Source organism: Primulina huaijiensis, unplaced genomic scaffold, assembly GCF_012295235.1.
Source record: "Primulina huaijiensis isolate GDHJ02 unplaced genomic scaffold, ASM1229523v2 scaffold25037, whole genome shotgun sequence".
NCBI lineage: Eukaryota > Viridiplantae > Streptophyta > Magnoliopsida > Lamiales > Gesneriaceae > Primulina > Primulina huaijiensis.
The window spans coordinates 364,916-384,494 of record NW_027356117.1 but is presented as its reverse complement, the minus strand read 5'-3'; the positions used below and the strand labels follow the sequence as shown (position 1 = coordinate 384,494).

At 34.6% G+C, this 19,579-nt stretch overlaps 3 protein-coding genes across 5 annotated transcripts; 1 reads left to right on the top strand and 2 right to left on the bottom strand.

Moving 5' to 3' along the window:
- Positions 1–1,615: 1,615 nt before the first annotated feature.
- On the bottom strand, positions 1,616–3,818 carry LOC140967364 (large ribosomal subunit protein eL20y-like). The gene is made up of 4 exons (XM_073427846.1): positions 3,696–3,818; positions 3,426–3,541; positions 2,479–2,542; positions 1,616–2,152 (listed from the first exon to the last, which is right to left on the bottom strand). Exons 1-4 carry the CDS (start codon positions 3,777–3,779, stop codon positions 1,811–1,813), a joined length of 606 nt encoding a protein of 201 aa, XP_073283947.1. The 5' UTR covers positions 3,780–3,818; the 3' UTR covers positions 1,616–1,810.
- Positions 3,819–3,917: 99 nt separating this feature from the next.
- LOC140967428 (glutamyl-tRNA(Gln) amidotransferase subunit A, chloroplastic/mitochondrial) lies at positions 3,918–8,957 on the top strand. Its single transcript, XM_073427949.1, has 10 exons — positions 3,918–4,473; positions 6,196–6,507; positions 6,738–6,917; positions 7,021–7,115; positions 7,282–7,357; positions 7,524–7,601; positions 7,838–7,931; positions 8,050–8,099; positions 8,512–8,625; positions 8,790–8,957. Exons 1-10 carry the CDS (start codon positions 3,934–3,936, stop codon positions 8,880–8,882), a joined length of 1,632 nt encoding a protein of 543 aa, XP_073284050.1. The 5' UTR covers positions 3,918–3,933; the 3' UTR covers positions 8,883–8,957.
- Positions 8,958–10,396: 1,439 nt separating this feature from the next.
- On the bottom strand, positions 10,397–14,144 carry LOC140967455 (ubiquinone biosynthesis O-methyltransferase, mitochondrial). 3 transcript variants are annotated; one of them, XM_073427982.1, is made up of 10 exons: positions 14,012–14,144; positions 13,225–13,490; positions 13,046–13,135; positions 12,658–12,736; positions 12,440–12,517; positions 12,165–12,213; positions 11,537–11,586; positions 11,138–11,287; positions 10,754–10,834; positions 10,397–10,646 (listed from the first exon to the last, which is right to left on the bottom strand). In XM_073427982.1, exons 2-10 carry the CDS (start codon positions 13,434–13,436, stop codon positions 10,539–10,541), a joined length of 897 nt encoding a protein of 298 aa, XP_073284083.1. In that variant the 5' UTR covers positions 13,437–13,490; positions 14,012–14,144; the 3' UTR covers positions 10,397–10,538. The 3 variants fall into 3 exon arrangements, with proteins under 3 accessions (XP_073284083.1, XP_073284084.1, XP_073284082.1); XM_073427983.1 differs by lacking the exon at positions 14,012–14,144 and having other exon boundaries at positions 13,070–13,135; positions 13,225–13,919; XM_073427981.1 differs by lacking the exon at positions 14,012–14,144 and having other exon boundaries at positions 13,225–13,916.
- Between the last annotated feature and the right edge of the window lie 5,435 nt (positions 14,145–19,579).

Below are 19,579 nucleotides of genomic sequence, written 5' to 3'. Positions count from 1 at the left end.
TTTTCCACTTTGAACTTAAGTTTTTATGGATTTGTTTTTGGATTTTAATATATTTATCTTTGTGTGTTATTACATGAGTGAGTCTCATGTGAGACCGTCTCACGGATATTAATATGTGAGACGAGTCAACCCTACCCATATTCACAATAAAAAGTAATACTCTTAGCATAAAAAATAATACTTTTTCATGGATGACCCAAATAAAAGATCTGTCTCACAAATACGACCCGTGAGACCGTCTCACACAAGTTTTTGCCTATTACATATAGAGAGAGAGCAGAGGTGTTCATGATATTTGGCTCCAGCCGCCTCGTTTTCGGATTTTGCTCTTTAGTTCTGGTTGAAATTATATTAAGAGTATGTCTTTTGTGAGACGGTCTCACGAATCTTTATCTGTGAGACTGGTCAACTCTACCGATATTCACAATAAAAAGTAATACTCTTAGTATAAAAACTAATATTTTTTCATGGATAACCCAAATAAGAGATCCGTATCACAAAATATGACCCGTGAGACCGTCTCATACAAGTTTTTGTCTTATATTAAATACTAGTTGACCATGTAATTAGTTAAAAGTAAATTCGGTGTTTTTTGTTTGTTGAGGTTTTAATAATATATTAATATGCCTAAATGGTTACTCGCATAACTATCAATATTAGATAAATCAAAGTTAATTAAGAAATAAAATTTATTTAACCTATTAATGGTTTGTTGTAATGAATAGTTTATAATAAGATGAGACATTTGTGTGGTACTTTGAGATTCTTTGGAAAATGGTATTAGGATTTTTTGACTTTTGAGCATGAAATTTTGTCATGTGTATTTTCAAAAACTCCAATACATCAAAATTAATATATTGCAATAATTAAACAAGTCTTACAACCGTGAGATTAAATAATTATAATTAGCTATACTTCAAAATCAGACATTTTTCGTTGCGACGTAAGTGCGTAACGTTCAGATTTCAACCTGTCAAAACAATGTCCATAATCTTTACTGTTTTTTTTCCTTCCGATTTTGAAGAATTCAACGTTCAGATTTCAAAGCATGCCAATAATATGTTTACACAATTCATATTACATTAATTATATAACCTAGCATCTTCTCAATGGGAAATTTCAAGCCACCCACTACCATGAGGGTTTTTCTAAAGATACATCGTGGAAACAATTTGTTGAGAATCTTGGTTTACTTATCCTTTATTAATTCAGATAAGTAATATCGACATTTGTTCATGTTTTTGACAAGATTTTTTAATTTATTAACACACTCTCTCAAACTATGATAAAATAATTTAACATGATAAAATAATTAAATATCTTTAATTATTATTTATCAAAGATGAATTAAATACACGATTTATGAAATCCCTTAGCTTTTGACGTATTGAACTATCACTATCAACATGTATTCAATTTTAGACGTCTATACAAATTGTAAATCCACGGATTATACTACTTGTTTATGTTTCAATGATTCAAATAGAAACAATAATATAATCAAGCATAAATGTTACGGGATGTGAATAAACATGTCAAAAAACGCCGTAAAATTTTGTAGATGCCTATTAAAACACAACAGTAGAATAAAATTACTAGCTACTAGAAAACGTCAGAAATAAAGTCAGATTAAATTAAAAATAGTACTTGATCATTCATAATCCAGAATATCTATAGTAGTTCGTTTCAGATAAACACTAGTACAGATGATATTTGTCTAATGATTAGAAAAATAAAACCAAAAACTGGATTCAATTTACCGACTACAAAATGAGCGGGTATAAATTTGGCAATCACCAACTCAATCAGCTTACATAAACAAGTTCGGCCGGGATGCTTTGTATGTGGTCTTGAGCTTTCTAGTTGGGGGCCTCACCTTTCTAAACACCAAGGGAAACTTGATCTTCGAGTCATGGAATTGCTTTGTGCTCTCCCTCTTGCACAGCTTAGCGGGAATGGTTGCAGTCTTAATAATTTGGATGCAATGGTGTCGAACTCTGTGGCGAGAAGCCATTTCTGTATACATCTGTTCAACAGCACCGTTCAAGGTAGTATCGCGGTATTCCTTGTACATGTTGTGATATCCAGTTCGACTTTGGTATCGCAGCCAGATTCCATAGTTCTTAATAGTAGTTGGGTTCTTCTCAAAAATCTACAAACCCACGGGAAAGACAGAGATGGTCCCAATGTGAATGTCGGTGCAAGGATCAACATGTTTTCTCAAGATATCACATAGGAACATATTATCGGTATCAAAATGAACAGGAGATTAGTAGAGTGTAGATGAAAATCATCCAACAATGCCAAGCATAAAAAATGTTTTTGTTTAAATCCTAATGCTTAATCGAGGAAAGTTTCACCAGACAGTGAGGTAGTCTAAATGGGAACCGATATCTTTAAACGATATATCTGTTTTTAATTTCAAACCAAAGAAACTAAAATGATCAGAACAAAAGATGAAACAATAGGATCATTTACCTCATTGATAGCAAGAACCTGACCGTTGCTCTTTTTCACCTTCTTAAGCTTCCTCAAGAAGTACCTTCACGAATAAAACACTATCAAAAACCCATCTAATATAATCAATGCAAATCTTTAACTTATTAATGGCAAGAGCACACATGTAACACATTTAACTATTAAAATTAAATTATTTTTATCTAAAAATGTTTCAGCAAGTTGTAAAACAAATAGTATTTAAATAATAATATATAGAAATTACAACACAACCTATGTTATTTTCTCATCTTACTTACTTGAGGGTTAGTTATGAAGACCACTAAAATATACAAAACTCAGTTTTTGTAAGGCCGTCGTGAGAGATATTACTTAGGTATTCCACATAAAAAACGGGAAAAAAATTTGTTTCTTAGTATGTATGAAGTCGTGCCACTGAGAAACAGAATTTGCTTCTACTTCAATGCCAGGCCGGGAAAATAATAGTAACTGAATATATCCAGCATTTATCATACAAGATAAGATAAAGGGTTTCGAGCCTAAACAAATCAAGTTGTAATCCAATCAAAATTATATTCTTTTAAATAAGAAACTAATAACCAACATAAAATTAAGAAAAATGTATTCCAACTGATCTTTAAAACACATGAATTCTAGATAGAGTAGATACAACATTGGGCTATAGAGCTAAATAAATGTTAATAAAAAAAACAAAAGACTCCTGCCATATATTTCCCCATCTACCCCCACAAATATTTCTTTTCTTTTGATCGCAAATATTCATGGTTTCAGTTATCATTTGACTTGGTTTCAAGGGGTGCTGAGAATTTTGAAGAAAACCAGGCGTAAACTAAAACAACCCCGATCAAGCCTATAGGAGCGTTCAAAGTAAATGTATCCTTTTAACATCCAACAGCGTCCAATTGGGAGACTGGGGATAAAGAAGAGGACGGAGAGTGCAATAATACCAGAATTTGGACTTGGCTCGGACCTCATTAGTAGCCCAAAGCTTCATGCGGTAGATCTTAGGGTGGGCATCTGTTTCCGTCGGAAGAGCTCTCCCCACGACCTGATACTGGTGGAACTGCGCAAGTACACAACCCAGTCAATTACATCTGGCTTCGAACCCGAATCAAACACCTAACGCATTGCACAATAAAAATAGCACGTACAAGTATAATTACACGAATATATGAGTTCAAAGACACAGCAGATAGCGAAACTACAAACAAAAGTACCTTGAATGTCACCATTTCAGTGGATTTAGATCTGCGCCTCGCTTGTAAAATTTGTTGGGGTTTGAATTTATATCTGGTGCGCATGAGGAACGAAATGAAACCCTACTAAATGGGCTCAACTATTGGACCAACGGAACTTTGGGCTAGGCTATATCAAATATTATCATGGGCCCATCTTAATGAGCCCAAAATGGCGATCAAGATAAGTTAACAAATAACAGCTTACTTTCATGTTCCAATGCACCACCGGAAAATGCTATCCTCAGCCCAACCGCCACGTCTCTTCCGATCTCCCGCAACCGCCGCCGCCACCTTCAAATACCTACACGCCTCACCCCTCCATCCCACGGCCACCGCCATTCCTTGTCCGCCATCTGATATCCTCACGACCCGTAAATCACTCCTCTCCCGCCAAACATCTGCCGTCGACCTCGCCAAGTCCTTCCTCCACCGCCTCCGCCGCACTGAGCCTCAAGTTAACAGCTTCCTATACGTCTCTCCAGAAGAAGCCGTGTTGAGGCAGGCTCAGGAGCTGGATGATAAGATTAGGAACAATGATGAAGTGGGGCCCCTAGCTGGGGTATTGGTCGGGGTTAAGGATAATATTTGCACCTCCGACATGCCCTCGACCGCAGGATCTAGGATTTTGGAGAATTATCGGCCACCTTTTGATGCCACGGCAGTGAAGAAGCTTAGGGAGGCGGGGGCTATTATTGTTGGGAAGACGAACTTAGATGAGTTTGGTATGGGGAGTACAACTGAAGGCTCTGCTTATCAAGTTAGTATCTTTTTTGTAGCGATGATAGAGTTTGATTTTTGCATGAACTTTACTTGGTTTGCTATGTGTGGGTTCCTCTGCTCGTAAAAATGGTCATCTGAATCGTTAAAATGTGCAATGTGACTAAGTGAACTGAAGCTTGTGAATTTTCTGGAGGTTTTTGACGGATTAAAATTGTCTCTGTTCACAAACACTTTCAATCTATGGACTTCCGTAAAATATCTGGATATTGGTTTTGTTTTTTTTTCTTCGCGGAGAAAGTTGCAATTTTTGCACTTTGTAGTATATATTTTGTGTTGCGGTATTTTGTACCTCAGAATATACTTTGTCCGTGAAATAATCAGTTGTGCAGCATTATGATTTGTCTCATTGAGGGGCTACTGATTGAAAAATTGGAATGTATTTTAACATATACGACGTAAACTCGACTATGTTTCCCTTTGAGTAGTAAACCAAAATCAGAACATTACCTCGAAAACTGCAACCAAAACCTTTTATTAGTTGTTCCAAAACGGAATCAAAACCGATGATTTACGATTAGAAACTGGAACCTAAACCGATGCCATTTGGAATCATAATCTAATAAGTCTAAACCTGAAAATTTATCTTAAGTTTTAAAGTCGTGAGCATAGATTGACAACTTAATTTATATAATTTGTAATACTTTTTTTATTTTCTTATTTTCAAATACAAATTTTATTTCTTTTTCAAATGGTTGTTATATTTTGTAATACAATTATTGCATGACTAAATTTATGTAGTTTGATGACCTTATGAAAAGTAATTTTATTTTCTTTCACGACCGTTATCGAAGAATTTGGTTTAAACCGTAACATAACCAGAATCGAGTCGTGTCTATGGCTATATGCTAAACCGTTGACTTTGGAACTGTGGTCAGGTGTAATGTTGGGATACCAAATCCTTACCAGAGTTGCAAGTCTCTTGAGTGACTATAGCTTAAAAGCAAGGTGTAAGAAAAGACAGGCCCCTTGATAGAATATTGTTGTATCTAGACATAATGGTCTAAAATCAAAATACTTTGTACAAATCTTTGTGACATCCCCAGAATGTATTTTACGAGGTATAAAATTATAACAAGCAAATATTTATCAGTTTAAAAGGAAAAAATAACTTAATATAAGATGTACTGAACAATTCCTTTATCTTTGGTAGGTTCATTGATACCTTGAGTCTTTAAAGCAGACCAAGGTGCCGGCTGCATGGCAAGTTGTGATTCATTGAAGAGTTGCATCTTGACTTGTGTATATATGCTAGTTACCCCTAGAGTCTATGATTAAACCTGATTCCATTTTTACTTGCATTACCCTGTGTAGAGAATCACCATGTTAAAGTTTGAAGTATTACCTGATTCTTGGTGGGGAGATGGATTCAAATAATTGATTATATATTCTCTTGTAAAAGGTTCCAAAGTAAAGTCTAGCGACCATAATTTGACTTTTAATATTCCAGTTTATTGAGCCAACATCACAGATCAAATAGTACGGTCAATCCCAAATAATTGCAGCACTTTCAGTCCTTTAGTGTTCAATTAGATCTTTATGGATATTGAAATCGTTATAAGATATTTAGATGGCTCAGTGCTCTTTTGATTTGTTACTACTATTTCGAGTTGATAAACTATTACAAAATGAAGAATTAGCTTAAATTATAGCATGTAATTGGATATGGTTTACTCAGGTGACACATCTTCATATTCGTTAGGTGACGGCTAATCCTTGGGATTTGTCACGGGTACCAGGAGGGTCTTCAGGGGGTTCAGCTGCAGCTGTTTCTGCCAGACAGTGCATGGTTTCACTGGGAAGTGATACTGGTGGAAGTGTTCGGCAACCAGCATCATTCTGTGGGGTTGTTGGATTAAAGCCAACATATGGGCGCGTTTCAAGATATGGACTTGTGGCATATGCATCATCCTTGGATGTTATTGGATGCCTTGGTTCATCTGTTGCTGATGCAGGAATTCTCCTTCACACTATATCGGGCCATGATAATTTTGATGCGACCAGTAGCAAGAGAGTAAATGTTTAAATACTTAAACCTGCATTCGTGATTTAGTAGCACCCAATCATCTACTACCAAAAATATCTTATAACCAGTGTAAGAATTAAGGTGAATGGTCGGGTTGTTGGGCATAAATTGAGATGAAGGCAAACCTCATTTATTTTTTATACATTTGTGTGTATAAAATCTCATGCTTTCAAGATTCTTCAGCTGTCTCTTAATCTTGATGGGCGAATACGTTTTAGGAAGTTCCTGACTACGCATCACAATTCATTGCAATTGATTACTTGGAGTCTAAACCCTTGAGGGGGATGAAAGTTGGTGTGATTTGTGAAACGCTTGGAGATGGGGTTGATTCGGAAGTAGTATCTTCAGTTCGTGATGCTGTTTTGCATTTGGAAGAACTAGGTTGCATTGTCACTGAGGTTTCCTTTTCTCTGTCATATATATTTCCCTAATCTTCATTCATTTATGCCACTCTGATAGAATCATAATTTTTTCCTTTCCATATTTTTTTGCATGATGCAGGTCTCATTACCGTCATTTTCCATTGGATTGCCAGCTTACTATATTCTTGCTTCGTCTGAGTCATCATCAAATTTGTCTCGTTATGATGGTGTCAGGTTATATTACAACATTCCTTTATAACAATTCGAATAGAGAACTAGTGGGATGTTGATTGGTGGATTTGGAAGACAGCAGTATATAATCATCTCTATTATAAACTACCCAATACTTATTGTATGGAATAACAGCAGAAACCTTGTATCTAATTATTATTCTGTTCAGATATGGCAATCAAGTTTTTGGAGAAGAGCTTAATTCTCTTTATGGGGGTTCTCGAGCTAAAGGTTTTGGTTCTGAGGTATGACTCTTGAAAATCTATTGGGGAAAAATAGCTCATTATTGTGCTATGGGTTTATGACATATGTATTGTCGTGGGAAGTATTCGTCTGTTGTTGTTCCATTATCTTGTCAGAGAGAAGACCTCTCCAGATATTCACTTTGCAACATTTATCTTCTTGTTGCAGGTTAAAATGCGAATTCTAATGGGTGCGTACGCACTTTCAGCTGGTTATTATGATGCATATTACAAGCGTGCCCAGCAGGTTTGACTACCAATTCCCTGTTTTTATATTGTTCATGGATAAGACGACTTAGATAAAGAAAATTAATACCATATGTTTTGTCATTCTGCTGCGGCTGTAGAATATTTGAAACTCAATGTTTGATAAGCTGATCAACTGTCGCCCTGGAAGTAATTTGGTGTGATCATTGTGTCATGAGTGTTTTATCACATTGTTATTCTTTCTGCACTTAATTATTTTCTTTGCTGCTGTTTCAGGTTAGGACTCTTATTCGGAATGGGTTCAAGGAAACTTTGGACAAAAATGATATCTTGATATCTCCTGCTGCTCCATCTGTTGCTTATAAAATTGGTATGACACCGGCATAGTTCATGTTGCGCTTTATTTCATCTTTGGTTTATGGACCCCTGATTTTTTCTCTTATTGTTCTAGTTTGAAATCATTCAAAAGAGTTATGTAATTTGTCCAGGTGAGAAGAAAAATGACCCACTGGCTATGTACGCAGGAGACATAATGACTGTGAGTTTGTAGAAACACTTCTAGATTTTGCAGTTGTGTATTTATTTGGAGATTTTCAGTTGTTTTTGTTGTTCCCTTATCTTGTGCATCTGCACCGTGAGTCTTCATGGTTCCTATATCTTAATGAGGGGTTAAGGGGTTATCATTCTTTACACCCAAGTCATTTTTAGTTGAGGGGTTAAGGGGTTATCGTTCTTTACACCCAAGTCATTTTTAGTTGCTAGAGTAGAAAAATCTTTTACCCTTTCCCATTTGTGAAGTAGTCTGGAATATGTGTGTGTGTGTGTGTGTAGAGAGGGAGAGATGCAAAAAGGTTACACGACATCTTTGCATGGATATTGAATCAGATTATTTTCCGCACAAGCACCGTTCTGATTTGCTGATTCTTTTATATTTTTATGTGTTCACGCAGGTCAATGTTAACTTGGCTGGTCTGCCTGCATTGGTTGTGCCATGTGGATTTGTTGAAGGGGGATCTGCGGGGCTGCCCGTAGGAATTCAAATGATTGGTGCTGCATTTGATGAGGTGCGTAAATATTCTTGTCTTAGCAAAAAATTTAACTTGTTCATTCTGCAACTATACATCTCAATGCTATTTAATATGCTGCATAGTTGAAATTAATGATATGCCTTTTCCTATAAGAAAATAAAGTTTGTTCTGATGCATTTCTCTGAATGTTGATGGTGCAGGAAAAGTTGTTGAGAGTAGGACATATATTTGAGCAGACTCTTCAGGGTTGTTCTTTTATCCCACCAATTATAGCTGATGAATGGAGTTCTTAATCACCCACCATATGGTGTCGTTTCCATGCAAATTTGTTCTGGGGGATGAGAATTTTTGGTTCAAATTTTTCTATACATTTTCATTTCTCCTTGTTACCTAAAATTATTTTTCCTTTATATCATTATCAAATGTTCTTGATAAGTTAACTGTGCTATGGATTGCTAAATTAGACTAGGAGTGGAGGTCGTTATTATTGACCGTGATCTCTGTACCCGAAAATTGAAGACATGGGGGGACAATTTTCATTAGATGCCTGGATAATCGATTTTGCTTATTTCTCTGAAAAACTTGACCGTTATAACGTTGCATTAAATGAAATCTCACTTTCTTATTGTGCTGTTTTTTTATACTAAGATAAATTTTAATCTAATCTAACTATTATGTATACAAGTGGGATTTGAACACAAGTTCTCGGATAATATTGCAAAAATAAAAACTAAAAAAGACCGAACAGGAAACGAAGGACATTTTGCACCAAACCTTCTCATACAAAGTCTTGTGTAAATTATATCCTAACGCTGCGTTTGGTTGGAAGATAAAATAAACTAATGATTAGTATGTAAATGATAAAGAAAATGATTGTCGTAGAAATGTACTAAATGATGTAAAATAATATTATGTTTGATAAGATTTTTAAGTGTAGGATAATTTTGAATTTTTTGATGAAATGACAAAATTGCTCTTTCTTTTTTTTTTCTTCTTCCACTCCGACGATCGATCCGACAGCGTTGGTCCGGCGACCGATTCGGCAGCGGAGGTGGCGACGACGGTCCGGCCACGTCGGTGCGGCTGACGGCGGAGGCGGCGGCTGCCGGCGACGATCGGCCGGAAGTCGGCGGTGGTGGGGCCGGCGGCGGCGGTCGGCCGGCGGCGGCTGTCGGTGGGCGGTCGTGGCGGGAAGTGGTGTTGAGTTTGGATATAAGAGAAAGATAAAATTGAAAAAATAGAAAGGATTAAGAGTTGAATAAATAATACTAAAAAGTGAGGAATGATTATTTTATCTCAGTTAATATAACCTAATCATTCATATGAGCGATTGACTTGGTAAAAAAAAAACGTACCAAACATGAGATTAGGTGGTTTAAAAAACTATAAACCCACCTAATCCCATTAACCAAACGGAGCTTACTATTCTGTGTAATGTATTTACGTATAAAAACAAAATGTATTTTATTTGAAATGAACGCGCATATATTAGCTTCGTTTGGGTGCAAAGGTGCGTCACATTTTGTTTTCGTCTTTAGCTTCTGCTTATTAGAGACGAAAGAAATTCTAAAAAGAAATAAACACGTCTGTTTACGAATAACAATGACATATGCTAAGCGACAAAAACAAATATCCACTACAAAAGAAAGAAATAATATTTTATTTTTTACTTATCATTATAAATTGAAAATGATGGATAATGCTCAAAAAAGGAACGTTTATATTTATATAAAAAAATGTATTTTATTTTAAAAACAATATTGAAACAACCTACAGACTGATCGACACAGTTATATATTACATCAGATTGTTGTTGGTATGAATTTATTGAAAGTGCGTGTGTGCGCTAGCGAGCATTACTTATTATCGTGATGTGACAAAAATGAAAATGGTCAAAAGGGTAAACCGGAAAAATTAAACCTATATAAAAACAGTGTATTTCGGCTACTCTATGCGCTGTGTTTTGTTCCAAATGCAATGAAATTTACACTGATATCATCAGAGAGAGACCATAGCCCTGACAGAGGATTGTAGACAAACCCGGCCATCTCTTGAACCTGATAAAGATGGGAATTACAATCGAAAATCAAATGAAGGAGAAACGAGACAGTCAACTCCGTGGAAAACAAGAATGAGAAAGCTAGCAACTTTATTTTATACTTACATGAACGGAAGCACGCTCAAGGATTAGGACCAGTTCCTCTGGCGTGAGAAAACTCGACCATTCATGTGTACCTCTCGGAAGCTATATGTTAACAAAATTTAAACACTGTAATACCAAACAATGATGAAAAAGAGGGACTACTTTTGAGGCATATTTTTTTATGCTTTACCCCCATAGATTTTGCTGGTAAACAGAGAAGGTTTTCAAGAAAATATATTATATATTTTTCAAATTTTAGAAGCAGATGACGCACATCTGTAGGCATTGTCAGAAATTTTGTTAACGGCATTCAAGTAAGGCACTTTACTGATGCCTCTATCTAGTCCACGGTTTTCCAGCATACAAACGCTTCGAAAACAATGAGCGGTTGCATAGTATACATACCCAATGTAAGACGTATTCTGCAATGACAATGGCAGTTGCATAAGCTCTCATTGAACGATTAATTGTTGAGATTAGAGTAGCTCCACCAACAGCTGTCAACGCTGACAAGGATTTGCAAAACTCAGCAGGATCGGCCACATGCTCAATTACCTAGGTAGGATATGCAAGACAATCAGATTAGTCCACTTTCTTATGAACACAATACTGAGGAAAACGAAACATGATCAAACCAAAACATGATTAAACCAAAAAATAACTGAATCCAATCAAAGTGTCCACTCATTTAATGCAGACTTGAACAATATTAGTAAATTGCGTTGGAAGCCATATTAATGGTTGCCCTTATTTTCCACAAGTTGCACCATTGTTAACCGCATTTGCATGAATAAGCTAACACACCTCCAAAGCAATTACAGCATCAAATTCTCTCCTCTCTTCCACCAATTTTTCTGTATGACAATAATGATGGCATCAGCTTTTGACAAATGGTTTACAAATTCAAAAGAAAAGGTTTCCTGAATGAATGATAGAAAAAAAATAAAGATATAAAATCATTCATGAAGCACAAACGGATGGAAATGATGAAAACACAAAATTTAACGTATTAACATGGTGTGATGTATAACAATACAAGTAAACAGTAATGTAAAAATGAAACAGTTATACTTGTGTGAAATTCAAGATGTGAAAGCAATAAATCACATTCCATGCCAGAGTAAAAAGAAATACAGCTTACACACGCTTTAACCGCTTCCATTTATCTGCTTGCTCCATCAAACATTAAAAAAATAACAAGGAACACATGGAAGAACCAACAGAAATCTTGTGTTCGTTATTTTTGGGTGAGCATACATAGGGAAATAGGAAGAAAATAGAAAGATTTGCAGAATAGCTCGTAGAAATGAGTTACCGCCAAAGTAAAAAAATGCAAGATGCACGAAGAATTCAAAGATTATTAAAATTGAAAAGTAAAAATGATAGATCAACAATTATAACCTTCGCAGCAACAAACAAATATGATGTGTACCAGCAGTTGTGCATTGATAATTAATTGATGAAGTAACTGAATCCCGGTCCTGCAAAGATGCAAACTCTTATAAATGAATAGCAAAAAAATTTCGAAGAAAATATAAATGTGTGACGCTCCAAATCCTTTTGAAAAAATTGAAACCATTGAGAAGGACAGATCCATAATAACTTTTCCCAATACACATACAAATAAACATAATCACTCCTTGCATTAGTTGATTATGCCTACAACTGATCCCCCTCTTTTTTTATATGACTTTGCAAGTAACATACCGAATGAATGCGTGCAATCTTAATATTCTTTTCTATAGCATCAATTCCTGTTACATCAGCACCCATGCGAGCCAAAGGCTGAAATTTAAAAGGATAAGTCATTAGATTACTTCAAAACAGGAAACTCTAGTACCCAAGTATATCTGAAAGGCATTAGGCAATCTCAAGGGATAGATATTACTTGCCCTTCCTGAGAGCCAAAAATTAAAGATGCATACCTCAGATAAAATACCCCCTCCACAACCAACATCCAAGAATTTCAATCCCTCAAATGGTCTTGGGCAGTGTGGATCCCTTCTGAAACAAGTTGACACCAACTAGTTTTTATAAAAAAAACAAGAGTGAAAAGAATATCAAGGTGGAACATCATTTCTTAGGTTCCTACAACAAGTAGACCTGATAAAAGCAACGCTGGTAGGATTAACAAAGATCAATAAATTCTTGCCTAAGAGTGAAATTAAGGATTAGCATTATTAAGGTAGTGTTTGCAAATACTCAAAAAAATTGATCATGAACTTTTTCTCTAAAAATTTAGAGGTTATTTTAAGCATTTACAAACACCGCCAAAGAAACATAATAAGTCAAACTCGTGCAGAATAAGATTACCCAAAATGTCGGCATAACGTAGACCTGATAAAAGCAAGTCTGGTAGGATTCATCACATGTAATGGCTTAAATGGCCCTTCCGAATCCCACCTTCAATTCATTCAACAAAAATTATAAAACAAATAAACTTCAACAATAACTGGAAAAAAAGGAAATCTCCGAAAATTTTGAAATAATACCATGTCTCAGCAATGGCAGAGAACTTCTTGAGCTCATCTTGATTCAACGAGCTCTTTAACTGAAAACCGGGAGCTGGTGGACTGTTGACAGAATCTGAATAATGCCTTGCAAGATTCAAGCACCGATATTGGGATCGACAAAACTTATTGTGGAACCTTGGAGAGGACCTTGTTAGGGTTTGGAGTCGTTTTAACAGAAGCCTTGAAGCCATTCAACTAAGCCGATTACAGAAGCGCCACTGCTTAACCTGGTGACGTTACTGTGCCTGTTCTAATGTAAAACAGAACAATGGGCTTCATAAAAAACCGAAAAAAACGAACCAAATTAAAATCGGTTATTTCGGTCGGAACAACGCTAACCGAATGTTCAGGTGAAAAAATCCAAAAAATTAAAAGTAATAGAGAGATTCATGTGCTGTCACCCCAACCCAACGAAATTTGCTGATAAATACAATGAATATAGCTTGATAAATTCTTCACTTGCAATGCAAATGACGCTAAAAATATCTGCAAATACATGATGTTAGATGCAAAAATACGGCCTTAGTTCCAGCAAACGCCAGTATACAATTAAAATAACAAAATTAGTTTAATATGTTTATAATTATTCATTTATCAAATTAAGCAAATGATTAAGTGAGATTGATAGGCCATACAGGAAATCCACAACAAACAATTGCATTTCTACAATGATTACACAATACTTACAGCAAAAAAACAGAAATGGTTGTTTGGCTATAGAAATAGAGAATCAAAACGAGTAGAGAAGGAAGAACATGAACAGTACCAATTTGATATCGAGTGTGCTAAAAATGAAAGAGATGTCATTTTGTGCCATCTCCGATTTTCTCACAGTAGATTTTGGATGAAGATGACCAGCATACAAAGTGTCGATTTAGCTTAGGGTAAGGTAATTTTTGAATTGCTAGAGATTTCAGTGAGGCTTTTCTTATTTTTTCAAAATAAACTTGGGCCAATAAAAACAAAGCCCAATGGCCAAAACTGTTATGGCCCTAAACTAAACAATATAAAATTGAAATTGTATTTAAAAACTAAATCTATTAATTCTGTTTAACCGAATTTTCAAAACAATAATCAAGAAACCAAATCGATTTAATCGAATTTTTTAAAAATAAAAATCAAATTTCTGAATTAAGTCAATTCGATCGGTTATTTTGGATTTTATTTTATACGTTTTATTTCTATCTTAAAAATAATATAATTTTGTTCGAATGACGATTTTCTACCTCGATAATCATCAACGTCATAGATGTAACATGCTAGCAACGTGCTAACGACTTGCATCATCGAACGTTAAAGTTCACATACCAAATCATACATTATATGTTTTTATTCCATGTTTCCTCCAATCTCAAAAGTTTCAATAAGAAAATATAATTAAAGACAGATAGGCTAAAAAAATCATAATAAATTTGCAATAAATTACATATTCTATCAATTTTATATTTTTTAATTAATGTGATTATTTTTCAAGAATGAGGAACATAATAACGGTAGATTTCGTATTTTTTTATTTAAAAAAATTAATATTGCTAGTTACAACAAAAGTCAAAATGGGTAAGATAACTTTTGGGGTTTTGATTAAATTTACCACATGAAAATAGACATAATCCATTGGTTGTGATTGAGGGGATTGGGGTGACAAGTGATTGAGTGAACATTACTCTTACTCTGATTGGTTAAAAATTTCTAAAGTAAAATAGAAAGACTTTTGTTCCAGTGAACTTTATTCTTTTCAGCATATGCTTTACTGATTTGATTTTATATATGTATGGATGGATTCAGAGTAATTCTTACATAAATTCTTTGCATGAATGAACATATATTTCCAAAATTACAAACTCTGTTCATAAATTCATGATAAAAACAAATGTATTTGTTTTTACCCTCTCTTTATTTCTTTTTTTTTTTTTTGTGATTGAGTCCCATGGCTGTACCTCGTCACGAACATGTTCGGTAAATTCTCGAACTTAACACAGTAGTCTGCATATTACAAAACACAGTTTTATATAGACACAAAGTATATACGGTGATCATAGCTTAGTCTTTATATTGTTATTTTTTAATTAGTATATTAATCAATCAATAAAGTTATTGTTATTTGATCAGGTGGCCTGAATTTTTTTACAGAGGGTGAACACGCATAACTGATGTATTGTGTGCTAATTACATAAGCCTCTCATAAATTTTTGTTACATAATTTAATAATTTATAATATGTAAAAAAAATATTTTAATTTGTGCGTATAGCAACGTATATTTATTGCTGAATTTATACGGTGCTGGGACAAAAGAAATGGATAGTGGATTGGCATTATTAGGGAAGAGTTGAGTTGAGTTGAGTTGAGTTGAATGAAGGCCCCCCCATTTATTCAGTGTTTATTAGGACAGCTATATCTTTTGACCATTACGTCTTGGTACCTAGCTTAAATATAGGAATCTTATTTGTAGGCCATTGGTTCAGTCTTGTATATGATACATGTTAAGTAATGAAACTCAATAATACCAGGTAATATCCTATTATTATGATTTTTGTTTATTTTTAGTTTTATTTTGTTCGAGTGTTGATGTGATATCGAAAAAAATGATGATGTTTAACACTTTAGTGAAATATGATTAAAAACCAACAAAACACAAAGTCGCGTTATTAAAACCTAATTTTGACGACTTAGAAGAAGAAAACATCATTTATATGACCAAAATGTCTACATAATTAATATTATCCCGAAGGTAAGAATATATGAGTGTGTGCGCGCGTGGGTGTATTACCATTCAAGATAGTGTTGAGAGGAAACATATGATTCGTGCATTGTGAAAGACGTGTTAAAATTATGGACTTGAGCCGAACTCCACAACAAAAAGCTAGCTCAAAAGTCAAATGAGAAGATTGTCTAATTTCATACATACAATTCTAAATGACTTAATATAGTCGATATGTGACATCTAAGACGAAACACAGTATTTTAGAAAGAATTCTAAACATATTTCAAATGATGACATCAAAACAAGACAGGTATAAATCAAAACCCAAGTTCACATGACCACAATAAACACTTTCACAATATTACCGTGTGTATTTATATATGTACGATCTTTAGTTATTTATTTATTGTGGAATATATGCAAACTCTTCAACTATAAATTAAGCAGCCCGTGAATTTTTCAAACAATTTTAAGTTAATTACTCATGTAAAGGAGGAGTAACATAAATTCCTCTACGCCAACGGGCTCTAAACCAATATTTTTACAATTGGTGGTCATTTTGCAAAATACTTGCATATGACAGTAAAAGAAACCTCCGCATGTTTGAAAAAGACAGACCACTAATCAGCACCGAGCCAAATTCTTGTATTAACAGCTTGGATTAATCAAAGGAAAACTGAGGGGCAAACCTGCGAGAGAAGGTACAACCTTTGTACCACAAAAAAACAGGTGAAAAAAGGTACAAGTAATAATATAGAAATGTGGGATCCATTTCTTGCCTAAACTTTGTCCTTGTTTTTCAGTAGTCTTGTTATGTCATATCTGTTGTGAAAAAGTAAAAATTTACGGTAAAAAAGTAAAAATCTCAAACTCTCAAAATTATCACACTACACACTTTATAATATTTTTCTCTCAACTCAATTGTGATTTTCTTCACAAATGAGAGATCTATTTATAGAAAATTTTTACAAATAATCCAAAAATAAAATACATCATTACCTACATCATCACACACTAATTTTCAATATTCAACACCTAATTTTACCTAATTTTCAACATTCAACATTCACATTTTCAACACAAATATTTAACACATTTTTAAATAATTTTTCAACACTCCCCCTTGTGATGATGATCATAATGATTGTATACATTACGTGTTTTTATACTGCCTCGTTAAAAACCTTACTAGGAAAAACCCATTGGGATAAAAACCATAGTAAGGGAAAAAGAGTGCAGTCACGTAAACTCCCCCTCATGTTGACACGAACAATTCTTCACAAATTTCGTAGATTGCGCATCCCAATATTATATATGTGCTTTCTGAATATTGTCGTAGGAAGTGCCTTTGTGAAGAGATCTGATGAGTTTTCACTTGATTGAATGTGACGAACATCAATACATTTATTCTTCTCAAGCTCCTTGGTGAATGCGAAGAACTTAGGAGGAATATGTTTAGTTCTGTCGCTTTTTATGTATCCTTCTTTCATTTGAGCAACACATGCAGCATTATCTTCATATAGTATCACAGGCTTCTCGTCGAATGATAATCCGCATGAGATTTGGATATGTTGAGTCATTGATTTTAACCACACACATTCACGGCTTGCTTCATGTAGTGCAATAATCTCGGCATGATTTGATGAAGTTGTTACAAGTGTTTGTTTCTGTGAACGCCAAGAAATTGCAGTGCCTCCACGAGTAAATACATATCCAGTTTGAGAACGTGCTTTGTGTGGATCAGATAAGTATCCAGCATCGGCATAACCAATTATACTTGGATTAGCATCTTTTGAATACAAAAGTCCCAAGTCTGTCGTTCCTCGTAGATAACGGAATATATGTTTAATTCCGTTCCAATGTCTCTTTGTTGGATATGTGCTAAATCTTGCCAATAAATTTACGGCAAAAGATATATCAGGCCTTGTACAATTTGTAAGATACATAAGGGCACCGATAGCACTTAGATATGGTACTTCTGGACCAAGAATATCTTCATCATCTTCACATGGACGGAATGGATCCTTTTCTATGTTTAATGATCTAACAACCATTGGAGTACTTAAAGGATTTGATTTGTCCATATTAAAACGTTTAAGGATCTTTTCTGTATAATTTGTCTGGTGAACAAATATTCCACATTCTTTTTGTTCAATTTGTAAACCCAGACAATACTTGGTTTTTCCAAGATCCTTCATTTCAAATTCTTCTTTCAAGTATGACACAACTTCTTGAATTTCCTTATTTGTTCCAATGATGTTTAAATCATCAACATATACAGCAATAATTACGCATCCGGATGTTGTTTTCTTAATGAAAACACAAGGGCATATTGAATTATTTACATATCCCTTTTTCATCAAGTGATCACTTAGCCTATTATACCACATTCTGCCGGATTGCTTCAACCCATATAATGATCTTAGTAATTTCACAGAATAACATTCTCTGGGTTTTGAACTTTGTGCTTCAGGCATCTTAAATCCTTCAGGGATTTTCATATATATATTACTATCAAGTGATCCATATAAGTAGGCTGTAACAACATCCATAAGACGCATTTCTAAATTTTCAGATACTGCCAAGCTAATCAAATACCGAAACGTAATTGCATCCATCACAGGAGAATACGTTTCTTCATAATCAATTCCAGGCCTTTGAGAAAAACCTTGTGCAACAAGTCGAGCTTTATATCTTACTATTTCATTTTTCTCATTTCGCTTTCGAATAAAAACCCATTTGTATCCAACAGGTTTTACACCTTCAGGTGTAAGGACTATAGGTCCAAAAACATTACGTTTATTTAGCGAATCCAATTCAACCTGGATGGCATCTTTCCATTTTATCCAATCCTGCCGATTTTTACATTCACCAAAAGATTTTGGTTCATGATCTTCATTATCATTTATGATGTCGATTGCCACATTATAAGAAAATATATCATCAATTTCTTCTATATCTTTTCGGTTCCATATTTTTCCAGTATTAATATAATTGATAGAGATTTCATGATTCTCGTCAGTTTGTGGTTCTGACAAAACATTTTCATCATCATGTGTTTCTTCAGGAACATCATTCTCTATTTTGTGATCATTATGTGTTTCTTCAGGAACATCATTCTCTATTTTGTGATCATTGTGTTTCTCTATGAATTTTCTTTTTCGAGGATTTTTATCCTTGGAACCAACTGGCCTTCCACGCTTCAGGCGTTTAATGACATCATGACTATCTTCAATTTGTTTCTTCGGAATTTCAATTCGAGCAGGGGCATTTGCAGCATGTATATATGATTTAGTTACCCCTTTTGTGTCTGCAAATGCATCTGGTATTTGATTTGCTATTCTTTGCAAGTGCACAATTTGCTGTACATCTTTTTCACATTGTTTTGTTCTTGGATCCAGATGTAACAATGATGATACATACCATGTAATTTCTTTTTCGGTATGTTTCTGTTCTCCCCCTAACATTGGGAAGATTTCCTCATTAAAATGACAATCAGCAAAACGTGCTGTGAACACGTCGCCTGTCTGTGGTTCAAGATATCGAATGATCGATGGACTATCATAACCAATATAAATTCCAATCTTTCTTTGAGGTCCCATTTTCTTTCGTTGAGGTGGTGCAATAGGCAC

Bases quoted from the DNA above. Each gene is read 5' to 3' on its own strand.
- LOC140967428 (XM_073427949.1), top strand. From the start codon at position 3,934: ATGCACCACCGGAAAATGCTATCCTCAGCCCAACCGCCACGTCTCTTC. The intron at 6,918-7,020 runs GTTTCCTTTTCT...TGCATGATGCAG, and splicing joins TAGGTTGCATTGTCACTGAG to GTCTCATTACCGTCATTTTC. The intron at 7,602-7,837 runs GTTTGACTACCA...CTGCTGTTTCAG, and splicing joins ATTACAAGCGTGCCCAGCAG to GTTAGGACTCTTATTCGGAA.
- LOC140967455 (XM_073427982.1), bottom strand. From the start codon at position 13,436: ATGGCTTCAAGGCTTCTGTTAAAACGACTCCAAACCCTAACAAGGTCC. The intron at 12,214-12,439 runs GTATGTTACTTG...GCATCTTTGCAG, and splicing joins AGATTGCACGCATTCATTCG to GACCGGGATTCAGTTACTTC. The intron at 10,647-10,753 runs GTAAGTATAAAA...CATCTTTATCAG, and splicing joins TTGAGCGTGCTTCCGTTCAT to GTTCAAGAGATGGCCGGGTT.
- LOC140967364 (XM_073427846.1), bottom strand. From the start codon at position 3,779: ATGCGCACCAGATATAAATTCAAACCCCAACAAATTTTACAAGCGAGG. The intron at 3,542-3,695 runs GTACTTTTGTTT...GTACTTGCGCAG, and splicing joins CTGAAATGGTGACATTCAAG to TTCCACCAGTATCAGGTCGT. The intron at 2,543-3,425 runs GTATTATTGCAC...TTATTCGTGAAG, and splicing joins CGAGCCAAGTCCAAATTCTG to GTACTTCTTGAGGAAGCTTA.